This window comes from Pygoscelis adeliae, unplaced genomic scaffold (genome assembly GCF_000699105.1).
Source record: "Pygoscelis adeliae isolate BGI_AS28 unplaced genomic scaffold, ASM69910v1 Scaffold144, whole genome shotgun sequence".
NCBI lineage: Eukaryota > Metazoa > Chordata > Aves > Sphenisciformes > Spheniscidae > Pygoscelis > Pygoscelis adeliae.
The window spans coordinates 478,540-497,863 of NW_008824551.1; the positions used below are offsets into that span (position 1 = coordinate 478,540).

Below are 19,324 nucleotides of genomic sequence, written 5' to 3' on the forward strand. Positions count from 1 at the left end.
ATGGGCTGCAGGTGGGTATCTGCTCCACCGTGGACCTCCATGGGCTGCAGGGGGACAGCCTGCCTCACCATGGTCTTCACCACGGGCTGCAGGGGAATCTCTGCTCCGGTGCCTGGAGCACCTCCTCGCCCTCCTTCTTCACTGACCTTGGTGTCTGCAGAGTTGTTTCTCTCACATATTCTCATTCCTCTCTCTGGCTGCCGTTGCGCAAGTTTCCCCCCCTCCCTTCCTAAATATGTTATCCCAGGGGTGCTACCACCATCGCTGATGGGCTTGGCCTTGGCCAGCGGCGGGTCCACCTTGGAGCCGGCTGGCATTGGCTCTGTGGGACATGAGGGAAGCTTCTAGCAGCTTCTCACAGAAGCCACCCCTGTAGCTCCCCCGCTACTAAAACCTTGCCACGCAAACCCAATACAATAATTTGGTTCAATGAATTTTGTTGCCAGCTTAAGTAGAATTATAAAATTAATTAAAAACAGTACACAGAATGCTGAAGGTTGTATTTTGCCATGTGAAAATTGGAGCTTCTTATAAAGGAATGTAGGAAAGAAAAGATCCTATCAGGATAAACTTTAGCTGTGTACGCCTTCGTAGTGAATCAAATAGCCAACATGGTATGCGTATCATATTTGCACTTCTCATTTGAACTTCATGGAAATACTAGCAAACGGTATCAAGCAGGATAATATGTCAGTTTAACACAAGCAGTGGATAACAGTAACATCTCTAAGTAAACCTGGTTTTGCACTTGCTTTCTAAAACAACACAATCCATATGTGTCTGTCTGATCTTTCAGAATTAAAACTTTAAAGTCTTAATCTTCTACTGACAAAAACCACATTGTTATTATTCTGTTGGGAAATTTTGTTTTGTATTTATGTGCTGAAGATTCAGGACACATTTTTCTCATTTTCCACATTGAAATGACATCTAACTTGAAAGTTTTCCACCTGTCTTCCCCCTGTATATTACCAGTAGGCTGTGTTGAATATCTGAATTTCCATTTTCTGGGAAACTCCTCCAAACTTCCTGAAAATTAGAAGAAAAAAAATAGCTATATATAGAAATGTTTGTCTATACCTGCTTTTTTCATTTAATCAGCAATAGGACAGACGTGTGCATTACTGAACTATGCGGGAGCCTTAGGGACCAAAGTACAACAGTTTGAAATACTCGGCTCTCTTCAGATGCTTTGTAATATTCTTCATTTGCAGCCTGCTCTGTTATTGTCTCCTCCAGCAGTGGAACCCAGGGCTATAGGACTATAAGTACACTGGATTTCAAAGATGGCACTTAGCTTTGCCACCAGTGTGTCTGCACTTATTTCTTGTCCAGACAATATTCCTCCTTTGGTATATGTTGTCACGAACAGGGTTTTCCCAGAGAGTTTGCCATTTGGTTAGCTTGCAAGCATATGTATTTATATATAGTTACAGTAGTTTATCCTATTTGGGTCCTTGTATGTGCTGTTAACTATGGTATCCAGAAATATTACATAATGTTTTAATATTTAATATCTTTATTTAAATCTATGCATTTTGTGGATGTCAAAGAAAGAAAAGAAAGTTTATTTTCAGTTATGCTAATAATGGTATTAGTGGTTTTGTGATGTGGTGGTAAAATTATTAATATTTAAAATTTGAGAGGTCTAGCTAAGACGTTTATCCTAACTAAAAGAACATTCAACTAAAAGCTAACAGTCTGTGATTGTTTCCAACTCACCATTTCTGAGCTAAGGTAATACTGGGTGTGCCACTCCTACAGGCTCCACCAAGAGCCATATCTCTGTATCGTCACGTTATTTACTGTTTGATTCCTTCTTAGAAGTGTGGCAGTTAGCAAGCTCCTTAAGGAGTCCATCCCTCCCAGGGATGGATACCTGGCTTTGCTAACATTAAAAATACCGTTTTTCTTCACCTGTTTCTTTTCTTCTGAAACAGTATATAGGCTGGGTCTCTGTGATGACTTGGCAGAGAACAGGGGAGCAAAGGGGGAGATGCTGTCCCAGTGTTCTCTCACTATGATCGGAGTTAATAAAGCTTCTGCCTGACTTGGCCTAAATTTTACTTGCATTATTACGCGGCTTGGAGTTCCCAGATTCTCCAACTATGACCTGCTTGCAGCGATGCATTGTGTGGTGTACTTTCCTCAGATTTCATGGAAAGCTTGAAGAGCTGTCACTTTTGGCTTCCGAATTTCCCATCTCCAAAGTCTGTTGATTTTCTTTTCCAAAACTTTCAGTGCCTGGGAAATGTACTTAATTTTCTTGGTTTGTGACATTGTGTAATTTTTGCATTTCACATCCTTCTCCTTCAAATTACTCTTTTACCGTGGACTTAAAGGCAATTGAAAGCTGGGTATTTTGTCACTGAAAATTGATTTATTGATAAACATTTTATCTTTAATCCAATCTTTCTGTCTTCTTACTTCCTGCTGTTCATGCTTGGCATGTTCTCAGTTCAGCTTTGGCAAGAGCTTTCCTTCAAACTATAGAATCATAGAATCATTAAGGTTGGAAGAGACCTCCAAGATCATTGAGTCCAACCGTCAACCCAACACCACCATGCCCACTAAACCATGTCCCTAAGCGGACATGGTCCTTCCTTTGGACATAAACCGGACATAAACCTTCCTTTGAAGCACGCGTATGCCACTAAATCTTTCTACTCTGACTTCTTACTGGTAACTCTTGTGTTTCTCCAGGCATTTGACATTTTTTGTGTTGTTTAAAGATAATATATTCAGTATCAGATACTTTTATCTAGTGCCATATAACATATAGCACTATGCCATATAACATATAACATATAGGTTCAGGGTGCCCGAATGGATTGGTTAGGAATTTACGTTGATCATCCGAGAGCAGTCTTTTGTACTGTGATCTCCGTTATGGACATAAATCGCTTTTTGCAATACAGAGTCAAAAGAGTTAAGTCGTTGCTGCTTTTTTGTCTAACACATTGCTGCTTTTTTATCTAACTCAGTATGAGATTTCTTTCATGCTGCTAGGTACAGTTTGTTGTAAACGGTAGGGTCATTCACAAGCGGATTCTTCCAGAAGTTTTCAATATATGCCCCAATATGCTGTAGTTGTTCATCTGCAAAAGCAAACACTGTGAATGAGAAGGTTTGGGGTGGAGAAAGAGAAGTAATGGCATTAGTTTTTATAAATCTTTTTTTTCCCTGAAATGAAAAAGCTCATTCTTGGGCTTGTTGAAACACAAATCAAAGAGTACTGCATAGTATACTCTGAAGGCATTTTCCCCTTTAGTTTAAATAGGCTTTCACCCTATTATTTTTATTAATTATAGAGTCTACTTGCTATTAGTATAGTCTCCATTAAAAAACACGTACAAAAAATTACCTATATTAAATCTGAATGAATGGTCTTTCATTATTTCCTGGTAAATAAAAATGAAAAAGCTGCGGTTTCAATAATTAAGCAGCAGCGGTTAGTTTAGAAATCTCAATTCTTCCTGATAATATGTATAGTGCTTTGTAGCATTTTTATCTAAAGAACACATGGATGTGCACTGTCGAGGTGAAAGAATGCAGAATGATTTAAAATGCACTCTGACTACACAGCATATGCAGGCATTCAAATATGTGCATGTATTGCGACATAAACACCAAGCATACAACCTGCTCCACTGAACAATAGAGTTCATAAGTCATAGCTGTTGAATGTTAAATATGGAGATAATTGGAGTTAACTCATGCAGTGAAACTGTAGTAATGCAGACTAGGCGTTACAGTCCTGGCATAGATCTGTTGAAGCAGAGACAGCTCAAAAATGAGGATAAATTGCTTCTGCTTTGCACTGCTCCATTTCACTGTTGTCTTCTATGTGTTTGCCCATTGCTCCGTTCTCTGAACAGATGTTTTAGTCCTTCTGATTAGCGGTGCAGTCATACCCTGAGAAACTAAAATTTCCATTTGATGCTTGAGATAAATATTGCAAAAACAGCAACAGGGCACATTTTCCTACGGCACAAGGTCTCAGCAGAGCTGACCTCAGATGCTGTGTTGATGCAGCCCAACTCTGCTGGGGAGAGAGGCTCAGACTTTCTCTGTGTTCCTAACTGCTTACCTTAATAGGACTCATACAAAAGTAGCTAAATAGCATCAAATGTGATTGTGGTTATTTCTCCTGTAGCGGTGGGTACAGTGAATCATGGAGATGGCCAGCTTCACTTCGGGTTAAGACACTGAAAAACCATCAGCAGCAAAATGACATTTCTAAGGAGAAAAAGCTTGTAAGGCGATTATGGATAGAATCATCCACAGCTAATCATCAGTATGCCTGAAGCACATATCTCAAGCATGGGCTTAGATAGCTCTGAGGTTTATATTTCTGTGTTCCTTGCATTTCTAACTAATTTCTGTTGGTTGCAGGCAGTGGAATGGCAATGTGATGAAGCTACTAAAAAAGCCTGTTACAGTAAAGGCAAATCAAAGGTAAGCATGAGACAGCTGTTCTGCTTTAATAAAATTTATATGTTAATAGCAGGTATAATTCAGTGTATAAATCTCTACCTTATGCATTTTTACTGTCTCCCTTTCTGAAGAGAGTTGTAGGAAAGGAGTCTGACACTGGTTGTAAACACAGGAATAAAAAACATAATAAATATAAAAAACCCATAAAAAATACAGGTAGTGTGGGGTGTGAGGTACAGTCACGTGATTCTTTTCTGAAATGATCAAGAACTTTAGTTTCCAACAATTTACTCTTTTTACTCTACAACATGTCATATGTAATGGGCTGTATTCTCACGTCATTTTCAGTGGTGTAAATCCTGAATAACTGTGCAATTACTTTGTAAAATCCTCAATTTATTTCCCTGTGTTTTAGATGCAATTTTAGGAACATTTATTTTTCATATGTACTGATGCTATGAAGAAAATAATATGAAATTCACTAACTTTTTAGACATGGGACTTGACATATTTTTAGTATTCAGAACCAATTCCTTATCTGGCCAACTACAATTTCTTTTATTCAGCACAGGTAAGTGCAGTGCTAAGACGGAACCTGTACAGATGCTGTGCTCTTTAATGGCTGTCCTCAGCTGAAGCTAGTTATCAAATTAATTATAAAAGCAGGTTGAAATGGATGCAGTCTATGTCTGCAATTATTATACTGTTTAATGACTAAAGTTAATTGAGTTAAAACATAAAGGGAAAACACATCAAGAGCGATAACTACAGAAGAGCACACTTGCTTTCAGGACCCACGTTCAGTAGAACATGTCAACATGCGTTACTGATGTGCAAAACTCAAAAAAACCCAAGCTTCAAAAACATATTCCAAATGCTTCTACCATCTAGTAGAGGAGGAGTCTCTTTCTGCATAGTAATCTAATCACTGACTTTTTAACTTCTCCCATTAAACAGTTCATTTCCAGCCTTTTTTACTAAGTGCTGGAAAATAATGTTGCAGTGTACCCTTGGCCTATCCGTTTCTGTTTCAGATTAAAAAGGAGAGAATGGCCTCACTTCAGAAGCAGGGCCATGTTATACTGTGAGGAGAGAAAAAGAATTACTTGGGGAAAAAAAGCAAGTGTAGTGAATGTGCAGTGTAAATCTTCATGCATGGAAGATGATTGTCTTTATGGAGAAACATCTTTCGCTGTAGAAATGAGATTACAGTACTGGGAAAAGGCATTAAGAATGGTGTTACCTTCTTTGTCCTTCTCCTTTCCCTTTCTTTCCATCCCAGTGTGGGAAACGTACTTAAGAGTTACTGGTCACTAGCTATTAAGGTGCAGGATTTGCTAGGTATATAGAAAAGGTATTAGCTAGAGAAAAGAAATGGGTTAGATTTTACTTAAAGATTTCTAACTTGAGTAGACAAATTCTGGTGACTTACGTTATGTGTGAAGGCTTTAACGGCAGAAATAGCATCTAGCAAGTGTTCTGGTCTACAATCTTACTTGTCAGTTTGTAGAGAGAAAAAGAACTTCCGGGACTTCATACTTTAAGCAAATGTTTCATTTTTTAAGTTGTAATTTCTCCCTAGAAGATTTATGCTTCTTCATGTAATGTATCCCTCAAGCCTTCAGCCTTACTGTTCAGATGACAGTACTCTGAAGTAGGAGAGCATGCTCAAGTGACAATAGAATATGACAGGTTGCATTGATCAAATATACAGTAGAAACTATCATGGTAGGAATGCAGTGTGTAACTAAAAGTTTATGCCTCTGTTTTACAGTGACTTTCCAAGTTTAAAACTGTGAGAATAACATTGAGTTTGTCTGAAAGTCACAGTGCAGTGACTGTGATCTAACATGATGGATGAAAGTAATGGTACATTTGAGACAGTAGTAGTGTACTTTTGAATATTATGTTTACAATACTGTTTGTGGTGTAAAATCCACATTCAATTCAACAATGCAGAAGCATATGTTGCTATTGAATAATTTTGCTAGGACAAATACTCAACACTGGTGAAATGCATTTAAGAATGGACCTTAGTGTAGTACTGTTGTGGTTTCACCTCAGTTGGCAACTGAGCACCACACAGCTGCTCACTCACTCCCCTCTCCCCGGTGGGATGGGGGAGAGAATTGGAAGAGTAAAAGTGAGAAAACTCATAGGTTGAGATAAAAACAGTTTAATAATTGAAATAAAATAATAATAATAATTATTATTATTATTATATACAAAGCAAGTGATGCACAATGCAATTGCTCACCACCCGCTGACCAATGCCCAGCCAGTCCCCGAGCAGCGGCCCCCCCCGGCCAAAGCTTTCCCCCAGTTTATGTACTGAGCATGACGTCACATGGTATGGAATGTCCCTTGGGCCAGTTTGGGTCAGCTGTCCTGGCTGTGCCCCCTCCCAGCTTCTTGTGCACCTCCAGCCTTCTCAGTCGGTAGAGCGTGGGGAGCTGAAAAGTCCTTGGCTAGTGTAAGCATTACCTAGCAACAACTAAAACATTGGTGTGTTACCAACATTATTCTCATCCTAAATCCAAAACCCAGCACTGTACCAGCTACTGGGAAGAAAATTATCTCTATCCCTCCTGAAACCAGGACAAGTACATAAATGCAGATTTTCATTCATGCTCTTCAAACCCTTTTGAAGAAGCTGGTGATTGGAAGTTATGTTGTCACTGTAAAATAGTATACACACTATTCTAATAATGACCTCTGAGATTGTTTCTTAGTATTGTTATTAGTTGTATAAAGATATAGTGTTTCATTTGTATCCATAGCCTTGTTCCTCATTCACAATCTAGATGAGAGGTACAGTCCTTATATTTCATTACGTTTGAAGGTAATCCTGGGAGGAAATAGTTCTTTTCTTATTGTTACCATAGGGCTTTTTTTTGGTATGCGGACTTTGTGTCCTGAAAGCTTCATGTAGGAGTTGCTGAAGAATGCAGAGATATTGACTGAGGCAACCTACCCAGCTGCAACAACTGTTTTTTTGAACTTTTCATGCCTGTTTTGCTTTCACTGGTGTGATCGAGGTTAAAATCAAAGGATAAATTTAAGGCCAGAGATGATGGCCTTAAGACAGTGATATTTGTCTTTTATTGCCTTGTATCCAAGACTAAAACAAGGTCACTATACTCTCTGTATAAGGAGGACTTATGCATGCAGATGGGGAAAGCACCTGCTCTGTGGTGTGCTCCTCTTCCTAGTCAAACCACAAAAGCCTTCCCCTGGGAAAACTGGGAATTATCAGACCAGGAGGAATTCACTCCAGTGCTACAGTGAATTGTTCCTCTTCAGAGGAAATCCCCTGGGAGACACAATTCCAGTTACTGTTATCAAAAAGACTGCTTGCTTGCTTGCTTCTTGTTGTATAAATAGGTCCAGCCCAAATTGGAGAGTTGCTGGGTGCTGCATTTCTGTAACATTTCTCAGGGTGACTTCAGATTTCAGGGCAGACACATGTGTGACTGTAGGGAAGGGACAGGAAAGATTGGAGACAAACTATACAAGGCCAGCCCAGTCTGTGGTGAACGAGAGGTGAGGATTACAAGGATGGTTGTGGGTAAGCTATTCATTCAAATCCTGGTTTCTCTTGAAGCTCTGCTGCCCACAGATTAGCATGGGGGCAGTGAGTTCAGGCAGCAAAACTAAGTCAGTTCCCTGATGGAGTGCCCTGAAACCAGAAGCTAGCTTTGAACCCTGAAGCAGCTCTAGTAGTTTTGAGATAATGGTCAGTTTAACACAACTCTTTTTTTTTTGTTGTTCTTGAGAAAGAAGCTGCACAGAATTTTTGCCTCTAGCTGTTAGCAGTAGTTGTTGTTTGAGGCTTATGCTGTAGGAGCCAACGAGGGAAAAGAGCTGAAGGGGAAAATACATGGGGACATCTGTCACATTTGACAGTGTAACGCACACTTGACTTTTGAAGGCTGATGTTTGTTACTGAAACTTCAGACATTTATCCACCAATTTAAGCTGTTGCTTAAAATAACTAGTGGCTCCAGGAGCGAGCCAGACAAAATTATGTTCTTGTGGCCAGCATGCATTAGCATTTAGAAGTCTAAAACACCACACATGGTTAAGAGAATAAATTTGCCATTCAGACTGGCACTTGTGGTAGGGACTGTTATAAGTCCTGTTATAAGACTGTTACAAAGGAAACATATAAATACACATGGTAAAAATACAATAAACCAAAGAGAGATTAAAAAAAAATATATAATTGAAGTCTCTTATCCCGTGTTTATTTAAGATTCTAATGGCTGTGTGTGTTAGCATCTGAACTTTCAATAAGAGTATTAAAAAATTAAACACAGTTATGTTTAAAATGTTAGCCTACACAAGAAACATTGCTGCAAACGGATAACCATATGCAGCCAGGTTGTCCTTGAACTGTCAAGTTGGTCTTAAACTTAGCAACCTAGCCTGCTTGGCTGATGAATTGTTTCTAATAGTTGTATTTTGTTTCAGGTATGCTGATATAAAAGTAGAAAGTACTTGGTAAATGAATGACTTTCTTTCAGAGATATTTTTATAGGAGAATAGGAAAGTATGTGGCACAGAGGTCAAGATGAAATGGAGAATAATACTACGTAAAAGGTGGCCACCAAAGCTCCAAACTAAAAAAACCTTTGGCTTTGAAGTCCTTTGCATTCACCAATGCCACTTCTACAACACACACCTCTTTTATGCACATCTAAAAAGTTGATGAGCTGAGCTTGACTCCAGAGCTAGAAAAGTGTATCTGAACAATTCAAATGACTAATTAATGGAGTCCTTTTTCAATATGTTCTTGGGTGGTGATTGTTTTATTCCTGACTATTTTTTCTAATTTGTTTTGTGTTATTGTGGATTTGTCATATGAAGAAAATAGCCAATTGTAAAAGCTGTTTTTTCAGTTTTGATTTGATATATATTTGATATACCCAACAAAAAATTGATATGAGATATCTTATTTGCCTTGTTGCAGTATGGATTGTTGTGAAGTTGGCACAGGACTTGGCAACATTAAAGAGAAGAATCTTGTGAATCCCAGGAATGTCAGAGTTTAAAAAATTAACATTATTTTTGAACAGAAAGAGTGGGTGATCAGCGTGCAAGTAATTTGGCAATGGCACTATTTCAGGGAGCTCTGGAATATGAAGAGGAGAGGTTGGATGGGTTGTAATGTCAGTACCCACTTATTTTTCCTACACTTACATTCTGTGGCTTGCTGCAAAGGGCAGGATGGAAACAGCCCAAAGAATAAATTACTGTGTTATATTCTATGAACCTCCCTGAGCACCCTTCCCACAAAAAAAAAAAAAAAAAAAGGAATTGTCGCCTTTTTTTTTCTTTTTTGGTGTAGTTAAAACAACCAAAACAGCCCAGGGAAAACAGGGAAACAGCCCAGAAATTAAATAATTACTTTTTAAAAGGCTTGTTGCACTGCCCAACTCTGTTATATTGTTGCATATTAGCTTCTGTTTGGTTGAAAGAATATTAAGATGACAGTTTTGGTAAGTTCAAGATAAAGACGTTTTTTTACCTAATGGGAATCAAATCTTAATTCTAAGATGTTTGACACTTACGTTTAAAGGCTCAAAGAGAAGCGTTTGAAAGCTACGTTTTCATGAGAGACTAATGCAGAAGTAGTTTTGGAGGGTATTTTTTCAAAGAGGTGGGATTTTTTTTCCTGAGATTTTATGGGCAGAGGGTTGTGGATTTTTTTTAACTTTATTTTGTATGAGGAAAGGTATAGATAATAAATCCTCAGAGTTTTCTCAGAGATCTTTAAAGTACTTTGCCCATCTTGCTTTGCAGTCAATTTTGTGCCTGTTCAATTTATTCAGGATTATATTTCTTGTCTTCCAGGATGAGAGTCTATATTCAAGATAAACAAGCAATACATTTAATATAACTGGCCTGATAATGGGACTTCTGCACCATTGCTATTACATGGATTTACTTACATGATTCCACTTAATATCTGTTAGAATTGCGTAGATGTATTTTCATAGGTTTTTTAATGCTTTACAGGAGACTATCTTGTGAATGAATGCTAGAGAGCATTCAAATGGAAGGTTCCAGAAAACTTTATTTTCTACAAGCATGTTGTTGATTTTGTTCATTTTATTAGATAGGGACATTGACTTTTCCAGTAGGGGTGTTTGAATCTTTCCTACATACAGTCCTGGGAGATTTTTAGTATTGCAGGAAAAGGCTTCCTGTCTGAATAAACAGAAATTGCTGTTGGTTTCTAGCTTCTGAAATGAGAGAAATGAACATCATAAAGCCTTCACACATCCTAAAGGGGTAAAAAAAATGTAAAATTATTCCTCAGGGGTGAGCATCTATGTATTGAGGTAATGAAATTTCTTGAGAAACTTAAAATTAACAGAAATGTAGATGCTTCTAACAAAAAATATTGTGCAAATTATGAAACTAGTAGTAACAAATCTGCATCTGAACATCTCAAGAATTGTATTTGTACTGGTTTCAACATACTTGTGTTACTGACAACCTGTTCTTTCTCCTCTTTTCCTTCCAATTTCCTCCCTTGGCCTGATGTGTCTTTGAAAACAGCATCTGATCTCTTAAGACAGTAGTGTATTATTTAAGTCAACATCTGTCACTTCAGAGTTTAGTTAAACCTTTGAAATACACACTTAGAAGAAATCTTCAGCACTGAAGAGGTTTATTGTTATCCTATTAAGAACTTCTCACAAAGATTGATGGATGCATGTGTTGTAGTTAGGAAATCTGTGTGTATCATGATTGCTAATACATCAGGTATGCTTAAGCCTTGTTCCCCTAAATTTTTATGTGTGGACACATAACCATGGAAAGCAAATCATAATTAGTCTACCCTGTCCTTTGAAGCATCACTGAATATAGTCTTTCTTTTCTGCATGGCAGGAGGAATGCCAGAACTACATTCGAGTGCTTCTTGTTGGAGGCAACCATCTCTTTACCTGTGGAACCAACGCGTTCACTCCTATCTGCACCAATCGGACGGTATGAGTTAAATGTTTCGTCCCACAAGCTTGAATCCCTGGTCTGAGCCACCAGAGTGAAAGGCAGAGCATGCTGTGGTTGAGTCCAGGCTATTTGCATGTTGATGGGTGACCTGATGTGTAAAAGGCTGATTTGGCTAGTGGCAGGCCAAAGAGGAGAGTTAACTGATGATCTCTTTCTGAAGTCTTTTCCTCAGCTGTGGGAGAGAGCACAGCTACGAGCAGCTCAGTTCCTCCCACATGCCAATTTTCATGAACCTTAGGTATTTCTAAGATTTCTGCCACTCCGTCAAGTTTGGTTGGCGTCAACTGGTTTAGTTATAAAATATAGTTGGGTAGCTCCATACTGTGTATGTGTAGTTCTGGAGAAGATGAGAGTACCTGTATTAGTGATTTCTGACTGGCAAGAATGAGAAATCTTCGTTGAGAAAATCTGTCATTCTGTTTCTGAAAAAAACCTAGTTGTAATTTATGTGTGTCAGAGAAAGAGACTCCATTAAGGATCAATAGTAGTCATAATAAAAATCAAAATGTCACTGTTTGGACTAAGCTGGCTATTTATTTCAGGAGGGGAGAGGCGTTTAAATACAAAGAATAGCTGTATCACCAAAAACTCCTTGGCACATTTATAATATTTAAACCTATTGTACCTTTATTTTCAAATAACATATTAACATCTTACTGTGGTTTACGGCTGAAAGTATTAGAGCTACTAAATCAGAGAGATAGTTCTGCTGAACTAGAAAGCTCATTTTTTTAATCTAATTTTTCATGTGAGATTCTTTCCTAGAACACACCAACAAAACAGATAATATATTTTTTTTTTCTTTGTCCAACCATTTGCTACGGTGAATACCTTAGTTGATTCTGGCGATCAGATCTGTTTTTCATAATAACAATCTGTGCAGAGATAATTAATTTTTGAGTTGCTTCTAATGTAAAACATTTTAGGCATAGTGGCTAATGATTAACTTGCATGTTTTACATACCAAAGTGGCAAAAACAAGATCAGACAACATTACAGTAAAACTTTCTATATGAGGCAGTTTCAGATTGATGTAAAGGTCAGCTCATTACTGTTGTACAATACCAAAGCAGATAACTGGTGTTTATGAAAGGATTTTGCTCAGACTGATGCAGCTTGGCTGAAATGGTAATTTTCATGTCATTTTAATCCCTTTTTCTCACTTTTTTACAGTTAAGTAACTTGACAGAGATACATGATCAAATCAGTGGCATGGCTCGTTGTCCTTACAGTCCTCAGCACAACTCCACTGCTCTTCTCACTTCCAGTGGGGAATTATATGCTGCTACAGCCATGGATTTTCCAGGAAGGGATCCTGCCATTTATCGCAGTCTGGGGGCCCTTCCTCCTCTCCGCACTGCCCAGTACAACTCCAAGTGGCTGAATGGTGAGTGCTAATGGACCATGAGACTCATCTCTTTTTAACCCATGTTCGCCGTATTCACAGTCTTGAAATTCCATTCTGAGAATTTGAATGTTTTTAGAGTATTGTTTATGTAATTTTAAAATTATTTTGCACAATACATTTATTTTACTAGTATAAGTATTATGGCATTTAATTAATATAGTTGCAGTTTGTAGATGTGCACTTATATATTTAAGTCATGTTTTCAGGCGCAGGGATGAGCCATACTGTATCTCTCAGGTGTGCTTACATGGTAAAGCTGAGTCAGCCAAGAGCAGTAGCTTGCCTTGAGCATTCTTTTGTTGAGTCCTTCAAAAACCTAAGGCAGAAAATAAACAGTTTAGAATGGACTGAATTCTCCTGGCTTTCCCTGAAGATCCCAGCCTTGACAAGCAGAAGAAGTTGTGCTTTCAAGCTGCTTAGGTGGCAGACTGATGTTTTTGACACTTACTATAGTCAAAGGATAGGGTCTAGTCTGCAAAACATATCATAAAATCATGGTGTAGCAATGACTCTTGTGGCATGGACGTTAATCACCTGATGAGGATTTCCAGCTGGGAGAAGCTGTAAACAGATAGGTATTCCTGAGATGTATCAGGGCCAGTTGCCATTTTATGTATTACAAAAAAGAAGCAGATTCTTCTAAAAAAAAAAATATTATTTAACATAAAATGTGAAATTATGTATATTATGATTTGCCTATGCTTGTCCCAGTAGAAAGAAACCCGTATTTTCGTAATGCGTGCTACCTGACACAACAGTAACCATCAGTCCCTATTCCCACAGCACATTTCGTGTTGTGATGGGATTATTCTCATGTTTGAAATTAAGTACAAATATAAATTCTTCTAGTTTCAGAACATTAGGTCAGCTGCAAGTGACAGACTTTACTTTGAATATTTCAGTTCTCATATAATCTGAATGCTGAATTGTGCATGTTTGCTTGGTGTATTTTCCTTGTACAAAGAAGCCATCTGAGGTAGCTTGGAGAAATTTGTGACCTTCTGTGAAGGTCAGCTGATTTTAGAATATTAATTAACAAAACAAAATCAACCAGCATGGAACATAACAGAATTATAGCAGTGCAAAAGAAATGTGAGGGGAAAAATGAACTTATTGTATAGATATCCCTGTTCAGGCACCTTTTGTCCACACAGCCGTGGTATTGGAACTAATTGCCGTGCTACACCTGGGTGCTTCTGTCAAAGGGAAACAATCTTCACACTGAATTTTCAGTTTAACGGGATATGTTTTGTGCCAAAGGGCACAATAAAATTCCCCTCCAGACTCCTCTAATTAATCAGATTCACTGTATTTACATTTTGTCTATTTAAAGCTTCAGCTGCACCTATATATTCTCCGTTAGAGCTCATTCTTCTGCCTCAAATCTGTTTAAAATTAAGTTGCCAGGAAAGTGTGGCTTTTATCTTTGGGGAGGAAGAACAAGATGAGTTTTGTAATTGGAGCCAGTTCAAGCAAATCCAATCAAAGGCTGGAAGCAGCCCAGCTACCTATGTGAAAAGGAAGGGGAATGTCTTCTGGGGTAGCTAAGAGTTGGGGATTCATCTGCTTGAGTTGGGGATTCATCTGCTTTTATGTCAACTTGCCTGCTCATATGTGACTCAGTGCCAACAAACTGCATTAGTTTTTCAGTGCTTGGATGGAAGTGAAGATGTTGCTGCTTTCAGTGAGAAAGTAACACAGATAATCCGGCAAGAAAAGTAAGGCATCAACTGGAATGGAACCTTCCTAGTCAATATGTGTTCAGCAGCAGTAGCTGACAGTTATTGTAATTCAGCCTTGTTTTAGGTGTGCATGTGCATGCACATGTGTCTGTGAATGTTTCCAATTTAAAGTAAGTTTTTCATTTACATCATGTTTCCCTCAGAAGCGCGATGTTTTTTCTCACTTAGATTTTCTACTCTGCAAATCACGTTGGACCAATTCAAACCATGTCTGGGGGCGATGGCAGTACTCTAAAACACAGCTGATTATCTTGCTCCATGTGTTATTGCTACACAATAAAGACATGGTTGATTTTAATGGCTCGCACACTTCTCAGTGCATTCAGGGGTTTTCAGTGCCATCAGTCAGGCCAAAGGGACATGCCCATATGCTTTGGCAGTCTGCTGTCAGTGTTCGCTGTAACTTGTGGTGAAGGACCTTGACGTGCCGAAGCTCTGAATCTTCATCACAGAAGAAACCTTCCTCCTAATCTTAATCGTCAGAAGGTCAGTAATCACAGGAATCATGACACACAGGGTGGGAGGGGAAAATGGAGCTGATGTGTCATGTGGCTAGGGTGACATCCCATATACCATGCTGTGATTTCAGCTTCTGGAATCACAGATATCACAAGTAAAATAAATTTAAGTTGATGGCCTGTCTGATCTTCCCCCTTCATTCTGGTTCAGCTAGAGTCATGTATTTATTATCAGGTCCTGCTGTCTACTGGGGGCTTGATAGGTCTGGAAGCAATCCACATGAGCTGAATAGGTAAGTTAGCAGTTATTTTCAGCATATGTTACTAAGCATCATTCTGATCAGGTGCTTAACCTTCGTAGAGTATGGAGAAGTCAGTGAACTTTCATTTCTGTATTATCATTTTCTTGATGCACTCAACACTCAATTATCCGGGGTGATGAAGAGTTGGGATAGCTTGGTTAAAAATATGAATTATTCAGGATATGTGTAAAAGTAAGCTGCAAGAATATACTGTGAGAGTATAACTGAAAGGAAAAAGGAAAGTTCAATGATCCCACGGTATGTGAAGCACAAATATCTTGAGCAAGCACTGATCCAAAAAGGTAGATGGACAACACAGCAACACTGCCAACACAGAAATCCTGTTGTTGACTGGAGCTAGTTATTGTGGAGGCATCTTAGAGGGTCTCTGAATATGCTGTTTGTTCACCCACTAGACAACCTGCTGATAATATTTGAGATTTGACTCCCCTGAATTTCATCTGTTTTGATAATTTTTAATGGCAGAAAAACAGCTGGCCAAATGTTACAGATATCTGCCCACTTCCTAAAAATTTTTGCTATTTAGGAAAACTTTAGAGTGTAAACAGTCATGCTTTCTTCAGTGATGGAGGAAAGAAGCATCTGGAGGCAGTAATTGAACTTACTCTCTTTTAAAATTAAGAGTAGTAATCTATTCAGCTTTTGATTATCTCTGAATACAATTGCCAGTTATAATTTTTTTTACCTCAGAACTTCCCTCCTCTTCTACAAAAAGAAATTAATGCTCTGCTTATGGAGCCTATTTCTGTCTTCTTGGTGCTCCTATAGACAACATTAAATGCAGCTGGCCCAAATGCAGTGAGCAGGTTTTTGACCACAGTCATCACCACACAGGGATTCTGCTTGTCTCCATGAGGAGATGCCGTTGAAGGACCAGACTACCTTAGTGCTATGACCTGAGCATTCACCATAGTTCAACAGTTCTGCAGGTTGGGTCGCTCACAAAGAATTTATTAGCTGACAGTGAAGAGACAGACCCCATGTTATCCTCACCTTTCTTGCCAGCTCTTGTCAGTACTCTGTAACTCTGTCACTATTCTCAATCAAGAGGAACATGATCACCCAGGCGAGTTACCAACTGTTGGAAACCAGCGCTCTCCCCATTGAACAGCCCAGATGGCTGCAGGATCGTAAACCTGAAAATGTGAAACAGAGAACCCACCTCTCCCTCTCATGATGTCATGTTTTGGCCTTCTCTTTTCCCATGTAGAGAAAAAAGTAATGCTTGAAGTTACTCACATGAATATATAGATGCACAAACAAATGAAGAAGGTAGAAAGGCTGCTTACTAGTAACTTACTCTTTAAGGTGTGTTGTTCTGCCAGCTACTCTCCTTTCTCTCTGAGACTGTGTTCAAGTACTTCTGTGCTTGAGAGAAATGATTTGAGGTAATACAGCGCACATTAAAGATTATGTCTAAAGCAGACAGCTCTTCCATTGATTTCTTCTCCTGACCAAAGCAAACAGCGAGACCTTGAGCTTCAGCCAACTGCTCAGGTCAGTAAAGGGCAGCATGTTGCTAGAACATTTTAAAATTACCTTTCTGGTATTTCATAAAAAGAATAGTCTGCCTTAGCAGTCTGCTTTGGACATTATAAAATGATAGCAAATAAATTAAATATTTCATTAAGAAAAAAAGTACACCTTGATTTACAGCTGGCATGCTGTTTATTTGAGTCTCTTTAAGCTCTCAGTGTAACACAGAGTTTAAATCATATCCAGAGTTGACTGTTACAGTGTGCCTTTAATTAGACTTTGCTTTAGAGTTGATCTGCAAAGTGCAGCAGGGGCAGAATTCATCATCGTTTACTCTAGAGGACAGAGGTAAATGGAATAGTAATATTTGTAGCCCACAAGCTGCAGTGGGTCCAGACTGGCAAGGAAAAGCCTCCACTGCTTAGACTTAGAAACTTTTTCTGTAGTCCAACATTTACAGTTAGTAAAGGTATTTCTCCTTTCAATTCATCTCCTCAAATCAGTAAATGCTTGATCTGATGCATCAGTGTGAAAGTTTACGTTAGTCTATAATGTCTATTAGCTTCACTTAGCCAATGAGAGGGCAAAACAGATTAAAGAAAAAATTGAAATCTCAATCAATCCCTTTCTGTTTCATCACATGGAGAAACACTGGGACATTTGGTTTCATAATTTGCCAGATGCCTTTGCTTGCAATTGCTTGGGTCTCCAACTATCTTGAAATACACTGTAGTTATTTTCTTTATCCTAGACATACAATGATAGATGCCATTGGAACACGTTAAATAAATAAAAACTTTGTTCTAAATGTCAAGCCACTTCATCAGTGGGCAGACCATGGATGATTAAAATATAACCTTATATCAGATGTAGCCCCAAAACAGAATAAAATAAAATAAAATAAAATAAAATAAAATAAAATAAAATCTCCTACAGATTAGAAACCTTTCCAGCTGAGAAGAGTATAGGAATGTTTGGATTGTTCTGCTCTGCTGGTAGACATAATATTATCACTTTTTATTCTTGGTGCCCTAAGCATTTGGTTATTAGATACTCTTAAAATGGTTCTTCTGAGATCACTTTCTTAAAAACATTTTACTTAATAAAAAGCTTATTAATCTAGAGCAGGTACTTTTAGTCTTCACAAGTAGCAGTAAAAGTAAAATTCTTACAAAGGTGGTTTGGTTAGTGCAGTTTAATACAGATCTGAATCTATTCCTATTATTGTTTGTTAGCGGACTTTCATTATAACTCTTTCTGCTAGTAGGATATATGGAGAGAAATTATAGACCTAAGAATAAAAATTAATCCTTTCACTTTTGCTTTTAAGGATTAATGGAAATTACTATAATAATTCAGGGTTATCCTTTCGTTTTTCTGTTTTTTAATGAAAAGCCTTGTAATTATCTAGTGCAAGCTTTTCTTATTATGTAATATTTTATGTAACACAAAACCTGTGTGTTCTTGAGATGTGCAATTTGGTCTTTAGCTTTCAGGTAAGAGACCTGACTGAAAATAGGCAAAGCATATGCTACCAGTTGTTGCTTATTTTGCAAGAAGAGAAATAATTACTTTCCTTTGGTTGTGCCACCCATAAGGTTGGTTCTGTTCTTTTGTGTGTATCCTTTTTGCCAGTATCTTAAAATGGGAGGGAAATGCCCACTGGTTTTGAAAGCCATCCTTAGGCGTCTTCACTGGAGCTGCTACCAAAGGAAAAATTTGAGCAGTTGTGCTGTGTTTTTCCTTTCAAAGCTGTACGTCTTCTCCCAGATGGCAATGACAGAGTAGGAGAGCAGTAAGATGATACGAGATGGAGGTGCATCCCCTGACCTCCTTTCTCCAATGCCAGACTAAGTTATTACAAAACACCTTCATAGCATTTCCTCACCCATCTAAAATAGTAGAGACAGGCAGCACTTCCCATGAAGGTGGGTTTTTTTTTCTTCTTATCTACCCTAGGTAAAACAGCAAGGTCCACCCTCCATTTATGAAAAGACTAGGAGGCTACTGAGGACAGAGCCTGTTCTTTTATATCTCATCTAGCCCGCTCATGTCAGGTGCCAATCGGAGAGGCTGAACAAGGAAGGAAGAAAGGCACCCCTGCAAGCAGATCATCTGTGCCCAGCTGTGGAGAGGCGTGACAGGAGCATCAGCCTCATTAGTGCTGCAGAAAACTATAATACACAGGGAGCCAGAGAGAATGAAAGAACTTAGAACTGAAATACATCTCGACCAGGGGAAGGTGGAAAAAGGGATGAATTTCAGGGAACATGAACACACAAAAAGCAGCATTCACCAAAGAAAGGAGGAGAACAGAAATATTGGAGGCAGAGATAGAATTTCAGTAGCAGACATACCAAGCCTTAAGGTGAAAAGGAAAGGGGATGATTATGGAAGTGAACTCTGCTTCTGTTATGATGATTCTATGATTCTATGATTCTATGATTCTATGATTCT

At 38.4% G+C, this 19,324-nt stretch overlaps 1 protein-coding gene across 1 annotated transcript in view; it reads left to right on the plus strand.

Moving 5' to 3' along the window:
* SEMA5A (sema domain, seven thrombospondin repeats (type 1 and type 1-like), transmembrane domain (TM) and short cytoplasmic domain, (semaphorin) 5A) overlaps positions 1-19,324 on the plus strand; it is a 274,858-nt gene that overhangs the window by 99,352 nt on the left and 156,182 nt on the right. Inside the window, exons 5-7 of the mRNA XM_009321911.1 lie at positions 4,396-4,458; positions 11,338-11,436; positions 12,634-12,847. Of these exons, the coding sequence (XP_009320186.1) occupies positions 4,396-4,458; positions 11,338-11,436; positions 12,634-12,847 (376 nt within the window). The remainder of the gene's footprint in view (positions 1-4,395; positions 4,459-11,337; positions 11,437-12,633; positions 12,848-19,324) is intronic.